Source organism: Manacus vitellinus, unplaced genomic scaffold, assembly GCF_001715985.3.
Source record: "Manacus vitellinus isolate BGI_N305 unplaced genomic scaffold, ASM171598v3 scaffold_9_pilon, whole genome shotgun sequence".
In the NCBI taxonomy this organism is placed as follows: Eukaryota; Metazoa; Chordata; class Aves; order Passeriformes; family Pipridae; genus Manacus; species Manacus vitellinus.
In genome coordinates, this window is record NW_021940917.1 from 3,540,836 (window position 1) to 3,559,345 (window position 18,510).

The 18,510-nt window shown below is 39.9% G+C and overlaps 1 protein-coding gene across 3 annotated transcripts in view; it reads right to left on the reverse strand.

Annotated features, from left to right (window-relative positions):
* The window catches only part of SEMA6A (semaphorin 6A), a 117,838-nt gene that overhangs the window by 50,152 nt on the left and 49,176 nt on the right, over positions 1-18,510 (reverse strand). For all 3 annotated transcript variants that reach the window (XM_018086079.2, XM_008923294.3, XM_008923293.3), the window contains exons 2-8: positions 17,095-17,232; positions 14,657-14,774; positions 9,494-9,554; positions 7,957-8,019; positions 7,019-7,120; positions 4,249-4,339; positions 861-980 (exon numbers count right to left, since the gene is read on the reverse strand). In XM_018086079.2, the coding sequence (XP_017941568.1) occupies positions 861-980; positions 4,249-4,339; positions 7,019-7,120; positions 7,957-8,019; positions 9,494-9,554; positions 14,657-14,774; positions 17,095-17,194 (655 nt within the window). In that variant the 5' untranslated portion in view covers positions 17,195-17,232. The remainder of the gene's footprint in view (positions 1-860; positions 981-4,248; positions 4,340-7,018; positions 7,121-7,956; positions 8,020-9,493; positions 9,555-14,656; positions 14,775-17,094; positions 17,233-18,510) is intronic.

Here is an 18,510-nt window from a genome sequence, read left to right on the forward strand (position 1 = left end):
CAGGAGAACTGGGGACAAGTCTGTGCAACATCACTGCAAAGTAGTTAAGTCTTTGCCACTAATATGTCTGCCTGCAAGAGGAGAAGTAAACAGGCATTTATAACTGTATGCCTGAGGGGTCCAAGCAGTGCTCTTTATGGCATGCAGGCTGTGAGCGGAGCGAATAACAAACCAGGTAACTGTTTCTGCCCACATGTGTCTGTAGCATCAAGCAAAGTGGGACAGCCAAAGTTGACATCTGGCAAAACATTTCTGCGTGCAGAAAAAGACTTCAAACTATGGCTTTGCTCACTCTAAAATGCTAACTTAAAATCACTACAAATGCTAACTATTCCTAACACCTACATAAAGCTAAACAGCACAGTTCTTAACAATGAGGGCATTTAGAGCACAGAAATTGCCTAATTTAATGACAGCAGTACAGTCCCTAAGAACTATAACAGAAAGGCTTTGTGCAATATTTATTTTCATTAATGAATCTTAACATTACTGGATAAACCTTCTATATTTCATAAAGCCTTGACTGTTACCTAAAAGTCCTGTGGCAGGAATATTTTCAAACGCAGCCAAAGCACACTGAGCCCTGCAAGTTCCAACCCAACAGATGTAAACTGGTGGATTTCAGCTTGGAAAGCTCACTGGAATACATATTCTGATCTACCTAGCTCACAGGTTCTGTCAGGTCCAGTAACTTGGGATCAGGAGAAGAGAGGAAGAGATAAACAGATCAGGGTAAGCAAGAGATGTAATCTAGTTCCTTCTTTCTGCCAGAAAGCACTGGTGAAATGACAAAGAGGTCTGTCAGGAATTCAAGTCTCTCATCAGAGATGCCGCTTTTTTCATCGTGTGTGTTTATCTACCTTTCAGCCACTTGGAGTCATGTTTAACTGTTCGCAGAGTTGGGCTGTCTCCAAGGCTCCGGTATATGACTGCATCTATTGCAAGGAAGTCGGTCACTGTGGCAGAATACAGCTTTCCCTCTGGAGAGCAAGGAAAGAAGAAACAAAGGGGAAGGAGCATTACAAATAATACAATTGCTTTCTATCACCAGTCAAATGAGATGGAGGACACAAAACCATCACAATCTCCTTAGGAATACTGGAGAAAAAAAAAAAATCCAGCTGGGTAAATGGGACTGAGTACTGAACAAAAGCAAGTCATTAGTTTGCAAAATGGTAATTTCAGAGGGATGCTGTAGGAGAAGAAACCTTATGGAATAATTCTTCTCCAGTTCACTGAACTACCTTATCCAGTTTTTCTGCACAAGCCTCTGGTTCAATGCTCTGAAATCCTGCCTAAGTATGTGAGCAAAACAAATATAACAGAACTGTTAGTTTTAACTGGGAGTGCAAACCAGACAGGTCTTGGAGACTGTAGGCTAATTGACACTTACGAAAAATTCTCCTCTTGAGAGCACTTTTCCTCTGCCAAAGATCACTAGGAAAAAATTAAATAGCGTGCTGGGAGCCCTGCTGAAACAGTGATGCAAAGAGATGGAGGAGGATTGCCCGTCAACGTTTCTTTTCTAACATGCATTTTAGGCATGAATTATGCATTCCTCTCTCTTAAGAAGTGGAGAACTAGTGATAAGAAAGAGTCTATAAAATGGCACCCGAAGGACAACCAAAAGATGTAACACTATCAGGAGGTAAAACCACAACATTTAGCAATATTTTTAAATTTTATTTGTTGCCTAATCTGTTTGCAGGTCATGGTAACTGTACAGGACTGTTTTCATGTTTGAGACAGATCTCGAAACACGATGTCTGGTACGTGCACAAGCATTGCAGCATGAGGACAGAAACTTGTGTCTCTGTTGCATTGCATAAAAACTAGAATTGCCTACATCTCCTTTGACAGAGATTATGTTGAAGGCAGCAGCACTGGGGACATACCCAGGACAAAGCACAGAGGCTTTTATTGGTCAAGGTCTCCTCATTGTACTTTCAGACATCATTTACTTTAAGACTGAGAGAGGATCTCATTAATGCATATAAAGATATCAAAGGTCTGTGCCAAGAGGATGGTGCCAGACTCTTTTCAGTGGTGCCCAGCAACATGACAGGGAGCATTGGCCATAAACTAAAACACAAGAAGTTCCACCTCTACATGAGGAAGAACTTCTTTACACGGAGGGTGGCAGAGCGCTGGAACAGGCTTCCCAGGGAGGTCATGTAGTCTCCCTCTCTGGAGACATTCAAAACCCACCTGGATGCATTGTATAACCTTCCCTAGGTGACCCTGCCTTGGCAGGGGGGTTGGACCAGATGACCTCCAGAGGTCCCTTCTAACTCTAACAATCTCTGATTCTGTGAATTTCAGCTCCAGATTTAAAATTCAGACTGTTCTTCATTAGCAGAACTGTATGCCTTGTTCTGAGTCATGCAATTCTTGTCCTTATCTGGCTACTTCAAAATGAGCATTTTTATTTAGCAAAGCAGAAAAAATAATTACAACATCCCCCTCTGCTGATACGAAACCCAAATTTAAAATAGAGTAAAAAGCTGAATTGTTTAGATACGGATGTCTGAACTCCTGTTAATACAACCACGCATTTATTTTCTTTCCTGCCAAGTTCCTGAATACCATGTGACCAATTACAATTCCCACATATCAGCTGTAATAGCTACAGGCTGCAAGAAGAGCCATATTCACATAAGTGCACCCAACAAACTCAGATGACCTGGATTGGTGCCCCAAACTGCTCTGAAGTGGCTTTTCACTGCACTCTGAAAAATTATCATGGGTATCAATATGTATGTCTTGTAAAACAGTGATTTTCTGAAGCTAGTAGATTTACAGGGTATATTCTAGAAGTATTTATTTGAACAGTATCAAATTTATTCTGAATCACCATGAAAGAGTATGACCATTTCTATAAATATTCTCTTTATTTTCAAATAATACGAAGATTTCTTATTATGGTAAAGTGGGAGTCATCTTACCAAACTTCATCTGCATGCAAAGTGAATGTTTACAATAGGCTGGTCACAAATGCTTTCTTGGCCAGTATAGTGAAAAAGGCCCTTCGGAAAGGTCATTCAGACTGCCCTGAGGATAGGGAATCTGAGATACATGGGAAAATTATTTCTCTGAAGCTGTTTTTCTCTTTCCATGCTTTATAAATTACCTGCTTCAATTAGAGAATTTCTCCTGTATGTTCTTTTAAGTGCAATTAAGAAATTACATACTACCACCATCATCATCACCATTATTCTTGAAACAAAAGGACCCATTTATTTACACTATAAAGAGTAAAAGAAAAACTTAAAAAAAATGAAATCTGTTAAAGAAACTCCTTTGTGAGGCAGATGATGATACCTCAAACACAGTAGTGCTTAATAGAGCCTTTTGGCCACAGACTCAGTTGAGAGTGGCTGAAATACTTTTGCACTCTTAAATCTTAAATATTTCCATGTGAGCTCCCAGGCTCTGCTTTCTAGCATCACACCTGTTGAAGAGGACTGACATTATCCTGGATGACTTCTTTATTTTCTTCACCGCCTATTTTACAGCCAAATCTAAAAACAGATCACCAGGATTCACTCTAAGAGAAGTTCAATAAAGAAAAAATTTAATCAGGAATTCATGAACAGACATACAAAAATACTACACAACCATAGCCAAAATTAACCCCATTATAAGCTCTCACTTTTTCTAACTATTTTCTAACTACTGTAGAAGAAATTAGAGCTAATTGTATTCTGCTGCATGCAGTATAAATCACCTCTAACCAACACACTTCTCTCCATTGCCTACAACAGCTAGTAAGACCATACTGAAATGTTTTCAGCTTTAAAATAAAATCAATTTTCATTGCCTTCTAGATCTAGAAAAGGGCACATCACAGCATTTTCCCCTAACTTCTTTTTATTATGAATGTTAACTTAGGCTTAGAGTTGTTAAAGAGAACATCCTGCCCAATCCTCATTAAAGTTCACACAAGCTTTGACTTCCTCTGACTTTTACAGAAGCTGGATGCCACCAGAAATTGTGTCTCATTGGTCATATTATCAAGAATACAGGAAATACCGAAATACTGAATCAGGAAACTGAAGTTTCAGGCAATGTTTATGAGCAAGGAAGGCTTTTTTGCTAGGGATTTCCTTATGCCCGCTATTTTTAGTCATTGTTCACTCCCTTTGCCACCCTTTAGATTTAGGCATTCTGGACTCAAACAAGAGGCACAGTGTTATGGCAAGCCTGGGCTTCAGGACAGAAAGCAAAAGTTCATCTCCATGAATTTACCTGCAAACAACGCAACGTTGGCATGCTTTGCATCATAAGGGCACCTGGCCATTCCACTGAATTCATCTCCTAGGAACTCCAAGGTATCCATCTGAAAAACCAAAGGGAGCTCCTCAGATAGAGAAACAGAACTTCTTACCCAAAATGAGGCTTATGACAGTGTTCTTCTTTTCTGGGCAGGGAGGAAGGTCCTTTCTCTAATTCTGCTCCTAACTATGAAGTAAAAACCTGAGAAAAATCATGCTGTTAAATAAAATCAGTCTGAAGAAAGTGTTGTCCAGTAAGTCAGGTATTCTTTTGGAACTAATCACTCTTAACACAACATATTTTACAAAAGTCTTCAGTCTATATTCTATCTGTACACAAGCTTTGTTTTGAACTGTAGCAGCTATGTGGTCTATGGTTCTGGCAAGGCTTCAAAATTTATCCTCAACAGGGACCTAACAGAGACGCTCTCACACACACAAAAGACTGCAAACCACAGTAGTCAGAAGAAACAGCATTAGAACAATTATCTCTATGTGTATTTTCCTCCTCCAGGTTCGGAGATCCTTCTGCTCTACTCTCAACACTGGTGCTCTCTTCCTTGATTTGCATACTCAGAAAGATGCTCTTCAAGCTTTACTATCAGTTGAGTCTGTCTCATGGAGAAATCCTCTTACCATCAGGCAAGAATTAATCTGTGCAGGAATTGTAAAATCTGAGGCTTATATGTAACTCTTGGGAAATAAATTCACCCTGGGCCCTGACGATGACACAAATATACAGATTGACTTTATGTTAAGTTCAAGAAGGTTTAATGAGCTAAGGAGTAAATGTACACCTCTTACCTCCTTAAGATTCTTATACTACTGTATTTTTGGAATAAGGACCTTTCTAGCATATTGAGGTAATTTAAGCAGCTTATACTGTATAAATCACATACAGTACAGATTCACAGAGCATGAAAAGTAACACGCATGGCACCATCAACTACTTCAATCAACTTCTAGTTTGTATGTTACAGCTTCCACATCCTCCAATGGATGATTTTTCATCATTCGTTTTCTGTTTACTCAACAGCTGAAAAGCATTTCATGTGATAGTGAGAGGAAAGGAGTTACAGTCCTGAGCAACTTTTCCTGCACCAAGCTCCACATGCTAGGCTCATCCCCACATCCACTGGCATGGCTGAGGGACAGCCCTGACTTCTGTTTAGCACATGTCTAGTTCTCTCTCTGTATAATGCAGGAATACATGCAGGAAGCCAGGGCAGATGTTCAAGGGACCTTCTGCAGACTGTCAGAGGGATCACTACCCAGTCCTGTGGCTCAGCAGCAGGTGAGGCAATCTGCAGAGGCTGTGCATCATGGGGAACGAAACACCTGGAGTAAGGGTAAGGAGGGCCATTTATATCCCTCACATCAGGATGGCAAAGAAATTTGTAGTTGTATTCAAAAGACAGCTTTCTATGAAGGGGATTGGTTGAGATTTGTTAGCCTCATTAATGACATTGAGAGTTAAAAAATTACAATTTGCACTAGGAGTGGGCAAGGAAAGAAGGAAAAAAAGAAACAGCAGTTAACAGAGTGGCTACCTGTACCTCACAGTTACCATGACAAAGGTTTGTATTTTTACTCCTCCACAGACTGAAAGAAAACATTATCCTTAACTTCTCTCCTGTGTTTCCTAGACTGCAGCCATCACAGTAGATAGACAAGGTAAAGCAGCACTGCACAAAAATCGAGGAAGAGCAGCAGTCACAGCGAACACCACTAAGAAAGTAGTTTTCCTGGATGTTATCATCTTTATTTTGTTTTTTGAACAATAACTCTGAACCCAAAAAGTAAATGAGAATTGTCCTATGACTTTCTCAGAAGCAGTATTAACAAAGCTGAATTTTCTTTTTCCAGAAGAAGAATGAGAAATGACCTGTGGGACTTAACAGTGCCTGGAAAAGCAGGGTCTGGCTATCAAGCACCTAAGTTAAAATCATTCAGCTACTCCAGAACCATCCACTGTTGGGAGTTATATCAGAATATACTGGTGAAAGCCTGAGAAAATAGGAAATATTTCAATAAATGGGTCCTGTTGAAATGCAAGTAACAGAGACACACTATACCAAAGCACTAAATTGGGTTCAGAGCATTAATGTCAAGTATGCATGGACCAGCACACTTTTCTTCACTGCTCTAGAAAATGTTTTGGCTTTGCACATCCCCAGCTAGTGTGGAATACATCACTGTCCTGCTGCATTGTTCCCTATGGAGATTTACTGTTCAATCACTTCCACAGCACACAATGCCGTAGGGTCTCCACAGCTTCCCTATCCGCTGGGTCCCCAACACTAAACTCAAGTTTTGCTGTCCTCAAGCAATGAAAGAACTCCTTTTGGCATTGAGAAGAGCATAACAGAGAATTTAAAACATGCTACTCCAGAAGTAACCCCCAGCATTAATCTATGATTTGATCAGTGACAAGCTGAGGATCTTACTGAGGAGTGACTACATCCCCAAGCAGAGACCTGAAGGACTCTTGCACTTACTGAGGGCAATGCAAAGTGGCAATGCTCTTGATGGGCAGGAGTTGTAAAGAAGTAGGTAATCAATCTGAGAAATTCTCAGAAATCCAATCAACACTGAACTCAATAGCGCTGAAATAAGTCAGGAAAAATGCTTCAGAGTTGAATGGTGCATAGCTGAATGACAACCTCATGCTGCTGCCAGTAGAGTCACAATAAATCCAACCAAAAGACAAGGCATAAATGAAACTCCAAAAACAGATCACATACCTTGTAGTTCCTGCAAGAAGGGTTAAATGCATTTGTTCCACAGATAAACAGTGTATCCTCACTTCTTTTTAGAAGAACCTTAATAAAGTTATGACATTCATCCTGAAGAAAAATAATAAAAACTATTTCAACTACTGCATCTTGGGTATCTGTATTTTTATACCATGATATTTCATTGTCAGGTTTCAAATGAAATTGGCTGGTAGCCACTGTGATTTTCTGACCCTTATTTTGTCTGTGTTAAACTGACAATGAGCAAGTTGCAACTGATTTATATTCTAGTGGTTTAAAAATTACAAAGAACTGAAGACACGACATTCACATTACAGCTCATATTTTGCTATTGTTCACATAGGTGAATTTTTGTTTGAAAGATGTTGCTTTACTCAAGACTGAATATGACCTTCTCATCTATGTGCTGTCAGACAGTAGCATCACCACTACAATGTACTGGCATAAAGCATCTGTAACTATAAGGGGAACTAGATGTGCAGAATCAAAGAGTCTATGTTTAATTATGTTACTACTTGTGTTAGTCACGGGTTACAGCAAGGTGAAATTGGTGTGAAAAACAGTCCTTCTACAACCATACATTCATGCTTTCTGAAGCTTTACACAAACGTCTCAGTAAATTCCTGCAGGGAGATGGACAGCAGTGTTAAAACAATGGTAAGCGAAATCAGTGCACTAAGCATTGAGTCCAAAACTCTCAATGCTTTAAGCATTTCAGGATATTACTGTGGCTTCTGTCGTAATATTTTATCACATTCGAAGTGAATTATTTTTGCAAATTAAAGCCTTCAGTAAGTTGACGAAAAAAGCAATTACTGGCAAGAAGTGAATGGCATGATCCATTCCACATCACAGACAGCAGCCTGAGATAATAGTGAAGCATCTAAACTAAAGTAGCAGATGCAGACAAAATGAAAATTGCCTACCTTATGTTTTCCCTTCATTCTGCATGTGTCTACATCGGCTTGTCTAGATTTCCATGTCAATTTCTGCAAGGATCAAGAAAGAAATCAACTAGAACTCAGAGGTATTTTGCATTTGATTTCAGAAGTAAAAGTCCCTTAGGAGGGACTAGCTGTTGAACATATATTTATCAAAAGTTTTCTACACACTTTCTCCATGATTAATTCACCACAACAATGAAAGATCACTGATGTGGAGCATCACTTAATTTTGTTTTGCCCTCTATTCATTAGATTGGAATCCTATCCCTCTTTTTTTAAGCCTAAATCAACAAAACTTAACAACAGGCCAACTCTGAGAAACGTGTACTTTTCTTAGAAGTACTAGATGCTCTCTTCTTTTAAACTTATACTGCTCTGCAAATCAGAATAAACATTTATGGACTATGAAGCTTTAATGGATTCTAAATGAAATATGTATTATGGAAGACAACATTTTAGATCAGCAAAGAAATCAAATTCAGGTAATTCTTATCAGTTCAGTTCAGCTGGCAGGCTCAGAAAGCCCTACCAAGACATTGCTGACTTTATCTGCTAACAATCTCTCTCCAGAATATTTGAAGGTGAATTCCACCCTGGATTTTTTTGTGATGAGTTTCAGGAATGGCCAAATGTGGAAGGTTCATTAATTATAATAAAACTTTGGTTAAAATCATATGGCCTAAGGCACTATCACCTTAGACACTATTGCCACAGTAGTTCTGACAGTGTTTCTGATAAGTAAACTGATGCACTGTGTATTCATGAAGGGCTCCAAGATGAAAGAGTAACCATAAACATAAATGTTTATTTCAACTAAAAGCCTGTGCCCTCATCTTTGATGAGTAACTGGGCATCAGTTCATCTTCAGCATCATTCATAGTTATAATGAAGCACTGTCCTCTTTCTACAGTGGAATTCATCCAGTGCCCAAATTTGTATGAGCTTCTGCTGGACCAAGGCTGTGTTTGGTACACATTACACAATATGACTGCAATGCAAAGGAGCTGAAGGGAGATTATTTTCAGTATGTTCACGTTAATATACAGTATGGTAATGCAGACAAAGCTCTTCTTAGTTTGAATGTAACTTCCCATGGAGATAACGTGAACGCATCTACACAGTGATGTTACAATAAGATTTTATTTAGTCAGTATTTCCATGAGTAAAAAAATTTGTGTGCATGAAAATATGTAACTTGCTTTTTATGATGAAAGTTTCAGTATACTTAATTGGGATAGTATAAATGTTATAGAAAGCTGCTGCATACAAATTAATAGATGTTTGACAGATGTTCCATCAGGGACCTCACTGTATTTCAGCACAGATTGCTTATCAGAAATTTGCAGAGGACACGATTGCTCTTCTAGCTTTCTCCAGATATGATTAGCAATGCCATCTTACTTGCTTATTACAGTTTTTACAGCAGCACTAGCAAGTTCTTTGAAACAATGTCATCTTCCTATTTATTTGAAACTTGTCTAGTGTCCTTGGTTTCTGGATGACGATAAAAGCTACTTACTTTGCTAAAATAAATTTCTTCTGTATGTGATGTGTCCATATCAACAGTATAAATATGGTCCCTGTAAACAAAGGCAAACAAATACAAAGTCAAATGTAGTAGTCAGACAGTTCATTTTCTATAAGAGAACTATCTATTACAAGATAATCCATAATACATTTTTAAAAAAATCACGGTCTTATGAGGAAACATTACTGGCAGCATAGCCTCCTTCTCCCAGAAAAGCACTTTTGCATATAAACTGTTTGCCTTCGCATTAAGAAAAAAAAAAAAAGAAAAATTATACCAAACTTCAAAGTAAGATTCTTTCCCAAAAGCAATTATTTGAACAAATGAGATTTGGGAAAGTAGATGAGTCTCATATGATTTCTCTTCTATCAGTCCTACAGCAGATGTCATAACCTAGCATGCAGATGTTTTCTGTATCCTGAAATCAGCTGCAATAGCTCTTGGGCAGCCTTTGCCAGATTCCTGTGCTAGCAGTCACTGCGTCACATTTAGCCATTCAGGGTTAAAAAGAGGTTAATGCTTCTTTCTTTCTTTTCTTCTTTTTTTTTCCTTTTTAATTATGTGTCTAACCTCAGCTGTTATAATTTGATTGACAATACGGTAGACAAAAGGCTGACAGCCACAAAACCATTCCCAGAAATCATTCTTCTCTTCACACACTGCTGGCCAAACTAAACTGTAAAATACTTTTCTGAAAAAAAGTTCATTTTTTTTTCCCTCACATTTACTGAGAACCTCTCCCTCTCTAAAATTAACCGCCAATCTCTTCTTGGAAAGAGGAAATAGACTCAGGTACTCAGGTAAAGAGATATTTTTAAGCATTCTCCTCCGTGTAAGCTGAGAACAAAGACAGCTCTGTATGGAAACCAAAATTTGAAAAAAACCCACCAACCCACAATGCTGTAGTAACCAGCACATCGAACTGGGACTAACCGTCTCATTTTTCCTTGAAATAACATTGGCTTTTTTCAACATGCGGGAAGCTGCGCAGCTGAAGCATGATCCACAGCATTTGAGGGGTCTGCTGAAAGCAGGATACAGGCTGTTTCTATTTTAGAAATCCCTGCTCTCAAGGTTAGCTTTGTTTTATTGGGTTTTGGGGAAACAGTACTAGTCTCTTAAACAAAGCAAACACAAAATACTGCTGTAAGAGAAATAAGCAGAACTTCTCTCAGGTGGAGAAAGAGGCAGCACTGGTGTGGGGAACTGGTGTTTAAAAATTTGTCTGCTATGGACCTTGAGGCTGTTTGCTTTGTAAGATGCCAAATTGAAGAGTTGTGGGTTTTCTTCTCCTCCAGACTGTAAAACTAGCACTGTCATTTTCTTCCAATATTGGTTTAATGCTTCAGTTTATTATTTACCTGACTTTAGTGACAGAGCAGTGGTCAGTGTTGGTGCTGGACTAAAATTACCTATTAGCATGATATCAGTTTCACAGATTATGGCACAGTTCTCTCTTTATGTACATTGCTTTCTGTTGCTGTCACTCCTGCTATATAAACAGTGGTGGAAAAAAATCTCTTGAATTGTAAATGAGGTGCTAGTGGACCTCTAAAAACCTTCTTCCAGCACAGCTCTTGATTTTAATCATCGGTCTTGCTTTCCAGCAGTTACAATCTTTTCATTTTCAACAAGACAATTAGAAAATACAGTGGTGGTACTCAAAAAGAGTAGAGTTATTTAGTTCCACTCTCAGTAAAACAGCTTTCAGAGGACTTATTTCTGGTTCAAGAAACAGTTCAAAGAAAACTCAGATGCTAAGTTATGGGATTGAAAGAGGGTTAGCATCAGGAAAATTACATATAATTTTCTCATGCCGAATGTGAAACATAGTTGCTGACAGTGTCAGGAGAGAGCGAAAGAGCTGTCAAATTCGGAGGAGGGCCAGCTAACCACAGACAATGTGGGATTGTTCTTGCCCTCCTTTTCCCACTGCCACCCAACTCCTTCTATCTACTAGCTGTGGTATGTGTACAGCTTACTGCTAATTAAGTTATTCTAACACAAATTTACTTAATCCTCGAGCTTCCGTTTTTCCCACCTCCAATGAGCAGAACCGAGTTTTGTTGCCATGGCATAATCTTGTCGAGGAAGGGAATTTAAATAATGCCACCGGCTGTGCTTGACCCTTGGCCATTCAGTGCATCGTCTGGAAACATGTAACTGCAAATGAGGAGGGAGCCATCCCATCCCAGTGCTCCAGAGATCTGTTTTGTACATACACATGAGGGGTGGCAGATAACATGAACAAAAGCTGGCACTGCATGAGACAATGGGAGGAGGAGACACAGCAAACTTAGAAAAAGGGGTGTGGGCGTGGGAGTGAGCGAGCGCAAGTGAGATGGTGAGGGAGTACCCTTCCCACGAGAAAAAAGAAAACAGAGCTGGTCGTTTGCAGACTGCAAGCCAGATATTCAAACAGTAAGGCTTCCTGGGCTTTGGCTGAGTTATTCTGATTTATATTGGTTGGGTATCTCTGCCCGATAACATGAAATAAAGCCTTTCTGAAGTGACACAAAATTTTACTTGGTAATAGCTAATACTGGAGTCACGTATCTCATACGACAAAATAAGCAACTGACAGAAATTTTGCTTTGTATCAGCTGCTCACTAATAAAATGTTAGCAATTCTCAAATTTGAGTTAGCCTCTCTGGTGCACAGAAACTGTCTGCAAAAATCAACACTGGATTTTCTAAAACAAGCAAACAAAAAAACCCACCCTAAACACAACAGTCCTAAAATAAATACTCTCAATATTTAATCATTTGTTTTGATTGCTTTTCAGATAATTGAGTACAAATATAAACTCAGCATTGCTATATTTCAATGTCTAAAAAAACCATGAAAGTAACATCTGATATAACAGTCAAGAGATTTATGTTAGCTACATTTTTCAATGAATCTTGTTACAAAACTCTTTGAGAAACACCTTTGACTGTGTACAATTTGCTTTCAGTCTCTACTACTGCCTCTGAAAGAGATGTGGTATTTGAATTACAAACTTTGAATCACAGTAGATACTGAAGGATGACTAATTTTCTGAATTTTATTACTTAAAGATAAAAATGACCTTCGAATTTTAACTTGTATTGCATATACTTCTCAGCTCAAGAGGGACCTTATTCAGTTACACACAGATGGGGAAAAGAATACGTCAAAGGGTTTTTGAGTTACCAAGGAAAAGAACTGTAAGAAGATTTTTTTACATGCTTGTATAAGCACAAAACAGACAAGGTCTTTATTCTTTTTTGTAGGTCACAAGACCCTAGTAGTATATAAGAACCTCATTGTAGCAAGTTTTTTTATACAAATACAAAAAATGCATATTCATATACTAGTACACATGCTGTCCCCCAAATATTAGCATTCTTTATATAATTTGTGCACGCAGTGGTTTCATATCCCAAAACTGTTTATCTGGGTTTTCCCATTATAATGCCAGTTGCTTGGGCACTGCAACACTCTAATTGTGTCAATCTCAGTCTGGGAATAAACTATGAAACAGCAAAGTAAAATCCACAAAGCAGATTTACTACCATCTCACTGCAAATGATTTTCTAACTCAAAGGGAAACAAATAAGGAGAGCAAAGGGAGCTCAGCCATGAAAAGAAGGAAATCCTGACACCACCTTTCAAATCTCTTTAGCCCTCTTCCCTGTCACACTCAATAATGACACTAAATGCAGCAAAAATACTGTCTCTGAGTTCTGGTAAAGCACAAGGCTTTGCCACTTGGTGCAGGGCTGTCCTCTCCTCGTGCCCTATAACCAACACCACCATAGCTCCTCTGCAAGGATACTTGCTCTTTGCCTGGGCTCGATGAGAATGTTTGGCGCGAGTGAGAACGCTGAGCTCTGCCACCCAGACCCTGTGCAAAGTGGCATATGAAAGAAGCCTGACGAAACTGCAGTTAGGCCGTGCAGCTGCAATGGCTGAGTAGGGCAACAGTTAGAAGTGTATTCTTCTAGCAGCCAGGGACATGACTCTAAAAATGTCACTCAGTGACCGTACTGGTGTAACAACTAATTACTTGGTGCTGGATGGAGATCCACAGGCAGATCTCCCCCACAAGATGCATCCGACCACCCAGAAGATGGGGAGTGGCTGCTTGAGAAGAAAGCCAGGCAGCTCCTGGAGGCTGCCAAGGGCTTTGAGGACAGGGCTGGTGGTGAGAGGCTGCCTGTTCAGCAGCTGTTCCCTCTCACCTCCTAGCCATCCCACCCGTCGCTTCTCCCATCTGCAGCAACCGCCTGGCTCTCTGTGGCACATGCAGAAGGGTATGTATTTCTCCAACAGAAGACCAGAAAACAGGCAGGAAACGAGCTGCTACTGGAGAGGCAGCTTGCAGGGAGGTCTCTAACAGGATCTGGGTCCAAGAGCTCTTAACCTGGACTAACCACCCTTGCTACTCTGGACCCCTCTTGCACTCATTCTGCATCCCTTGTGTAATTCCCACTCTAAAATCCCCTTTGCTAACATCAGGCAGGGAAATGAAGTGTTAATATCTGATCTGTGCCAGGTTGGCAGCTGTATAATGGGTGTAGCTCCTCCACTGAGGCTGATAGTGCCAAGCTGAGCTTTGCAAACTGAATGAGTGGCTCTATATGCAATTTTTATAATAAGACGTGCTTGTGTCTGCACAGTATAGCTCTCAAAAAAAATCCAGACACTCAATTCAGTTAACCTTGCAGAAGCATGTTTGCTTCTTTTTTTTTTGTCTTAAGACAAAAAATCATGCCTAAACCAGCAAAATTACATTTAATAAGACTAATCAAAAAGTGCATTTGTGCACCAGCAAAATCATTCTCTAAAATTATCATTATTGGTGAGCACAAGCAAAATAAAAGGATGAGGACAGACTTGCTCCTCCATGGGAGTAAGAAATTTCTCTGGCATCTTCCCTGTTGCAGGACTTAAGGGGAGGCAGAAGTCTGTAGTCTTGAAACACAGGTGTAGCTCGTCACAAAGCTGAACTTTAGCAGACCAACTGACAAGGTTGCCAATCTGTTTTACTAATTACTTGCAAAGCTCTGTCTGAGTGTAAGAAAATCCTAAAAATAACGTGTCCATCAGAGAACTCAGAACATTCCTCGTCTTCTCCTTCCTCCTCTTAAAGCAGTAAGACTGGGGCATCAAAGCAGGAGACTACTGACCTAGCAGCAACGTAGAGGGTCCTGTTCATGACCATGACAAGCTGGATGTCCAGCCGGTGCCTCTGTGTGGTGTTCCGCCCTGGTTTGTGACCCACAAACACCGGATACTGTCTTGTATCTGTAGGAAGGAAAAAAAGTCAACAGGGTCAAAAGAGGATAACAAACTGAAATGTGCTAACATGGGTTATGGGGCCCAGCTATAGGAGAAATGTGTGGCTTCTGTTCTGTTCTGGAAACACAGCCTGGGGTTGGAAGGCAAGAGCATAGGGAGCTGGAGAGTTCTTCAAGGTTACAGTCTCTGCAGCTGCAAAGGAAAAAGTCATCACCTTTGTAGAAGACAAAAACTGTGAATTTTGTTTAAGGATAAAGCTGTTCTGGAGCTCTTGGCACACAGGTAATGGCACTCTATCACAGTTTTTCTTTCACTGCTTGCAGAGCTCAAATGCTTGCTCCTGGCTGCCAAAGAGTGACTAGCAGGACAAAGCTGTTCCACAGTGGCCCATCAATCACCACAATGACTGGACTGGTACTGGCTAAAGCAAAAGACTTGGCTCTCCTTGGTTCAGACTGCCAGTTCCCTGGGTTTTCTACAGGACTGGACTGCCATCATACAACAGCTGCAGGGATTTCTGAGAAACAGTGAGAATTCACCACTTGAGTTTTATGAAGTGAAAGTCATTGCTTATTATTCTGGCAACCAGTCTGATACGCCAGTTCTTCTGGCAAGTAGACAACTTGAATACTGACTGGAAGGCCTATACTGAGCTTATGCTATCAACGAGTCAGCTTTCCCCCTCACTCTATCAGTCAACAAGAGCATTTATGGACTATTCCCATGATATTTTTTCATGAGTATTCGTCATACACAGAGTGTGCCATTGCTCTCCAGATGATCGGTGTGTACAACCTATAACAACAGCGGCCACTTTACAGTTAGACCTATATGTATACATCATCATGACATCTACATGCACAAACCAGGGAGCTAATTAAGTAAATAAAATGACAAAAGAAAGGAGGATAGTCCTCTGACAAGCATCATCATCAGTGCAGAACTGCTGTGTGTGTTATATAGAGCTGACTACCACCTAGCTATGCCTGAGCCTTTTTCCCATAAATATGCTCTCCCAAAAACCTGCATACGTTTGAGGAAGTCTATTTCTTCAGAAACTCACCCACTGCTTTAGGGTTCTCCTCTATTGTCTTCTAAAAGTATTCCACCTGTTAAGCTTGGTCAAAATATTGATTCACAGCATGGCTTCAGCTAAATACCTGGAAGTGCCATGTGTCAGAAAGCCTGTGATAAAACTGGACAGAAACAGGAACTTCTCTGCAAACCAGATGCTGAGAACTCCTGAAGAAACAAAGTAAAACACCAGGCAGGATTTATGTTCAGAAGCTTAATTCTTCTGAGCATGTCCTACATGCAAAATGCCAAGATTAACTGTCAGGCTGTTTTCTATCCAGTAATGTTTCCTCTGTAACTCAGGGATCTAGCATGAGCAGGGGGCCTGTATGTTCATGTGCACCTCAGCATGCCATGCTGCAGAGGACAAAGTTATCCCACGTTCCATTTCTCCAAGGATCAAGGCCAGCTATTTGTAAGTTAGCATGAATGATTAGCACCACCCTTCTGGAGTGAGAAAATGTTGGTGCTGAAGCCCCAGTGGTCAGTCTAGACACTAGGGGTTTCAGTGGGGCTTGCTTGAGAGCAGTTCTTCCCTGTTCTTCTGTCCTAGATGTCTATTAGCATTTGCAGAACATCAGGTGTGCCCTGGAGTCTTGTCTTTCAGTTGGTGTCACACAAGTTTATGGGTGCCAAGGCCATCCCTGAGTATAGTAAACATGGACAATCAAGATTCACTTTAAAGTCAAATTCCTGACCAAACTTAGGCCTAAACACAAGCCTGCTCTTGGTTGAGTTGCTACTCTCCAGGATACTTTTAGAGGCCCAGATCCTAAAGACTTTCTTTAAAACATATGAAACCTTGGGAATCAGTTAAGCTAGGCCTGATGTGCAATGTGAAATTCTGTGAAATGCACAGAAAGTTCTCCACCTGTTTAGCCAACAAATCTCAATATGACTTGCAGCTGTTGGTGTTACCCTATGTTTTGGAGAGTTTGTGAACCTCTGCTGGTAAGAAAGGAGGGAGATCCTGTGAAGGAGATACTTTGTCTTGATTTGGTTTTTAGCTACATTTCTAGCTTAGAAAAAAATGCCTAATGCTCAAGCAGAACTTAATGAAGTAAGTTCAATTATTTGTATTAGATCAACAAACAATAAGACCACGCGAAAGATCATGTTCCTATATTAGTATCTGAGAATTTAAATCTGGCAGAAATCAAGAAAAACAGCTTTATTCACTGCAACTGTGATAAAATAATGTTGAAGTCCCCTGATCAGTATTATATGAAGTTCTCTGTCCCCTTATACTTACAGTTGCCATGCGAAATACTGATAGGCTCAGAATCTTCTGGGAAACCAGCCCCAGCAAAGTGTAGCAGTATGAAATATAGCAGCAAGGCTTCTGACCTCATAGTAGTTCAGCTGTGAGGCTCCACTTCTTCACTTCACCCTGTGGAAGACAAACAAGAATTTATGCACCTTCTGTTGAATCAGTTTTAAAGAGTCAATGAAAAGTAGAGGGAGCTTTTCCTCTCCTCAAGCCTCTCATTGTACTTGAGGATGCATGTTGTGTTTCTAAGTGGAAACAGCCCTACTAGGTCAGTTCTTCTTTAGCCCATGCCCTAGGAGTGCCACATCTTACTCAAGGATAGACTAAAGTACCCATGTATTGCAAAGAATTTGCTACCTCTGCTGCTTATATGCAACAAAAACACTTCATCCCCTGCACTGATCAACAGCTGACAAGAGTTTTCCAAGAAATATTTTATTTCCCCCTTTGGTTTACAAAATTGGATGATGACATGATGACACACACCATAAACAAAAACCCCCACACTACATTATTCTGGTTAAAAGGAGATTAAGGGTTATACTATGGGACGCATTCATACCCTGCAGAGCTGTGAATCAAGTCACTGAGAGAACTTGATGGAGCATGCAGAACATGTCATTGGGTTTTACTATAAAAATATGTACCCATAAATTTAGGTGCTGCAAAACCAATACCGCAATTTGTGATAAAATAAGGGAGAAAAGAACCGTCCAAACCCAGCATTTTTTCCCCTGTGTTCCACTGATGCATTCATTCATTCACATTTCATGTACAAAAGTATCCCTAAATCTTGAAGATAAAAGGAACCACCGGGGCCTTTGGATACAGTGAAAGAAAACAGCACATAATACAGTAAATAGTTCATAATTCCCAGGCAAATTTCACAGAGACATTGATCTGCAGGAGAAATCAGTGCAAAAGTGGGGTTTTCTTTTCATCCCTTCCACAGTTTCAAACCTTTGATGCTGCCTGCCAAAGATTCCTTTTGAACAAAGCTATTTTACAGTAGTCTGTCAGTCATTCAAGATTTATGGGCAGAAAGTCAAACTTCATAACCTACATAGTCTTTGAAACTTAATTTGGCAAACAAAGTGCTAACTTGCCCTTCTGCAACACTATTTAATATTAGATACCTACGTCTCCTTTGCTGATGCCAAAAAAACCATTAACAAGTCTTGAGTGTTGGATTGTCATTTGTAATTTCACAGATACGGCTGATTCCTCATTTTTTAACCAATTGAAAAATGTCAAAATAATTAATTTGCCTCATCAGATATTTGCTTTCAAATAAAATTTCAGTTCCTATAAATGGATTGGAACAGGGGCTCTGTTGCAGGGTGGTAGAGTCCATAAGGACTAATGATTTATTATACCCTGTGTTAGCCTATTATTATT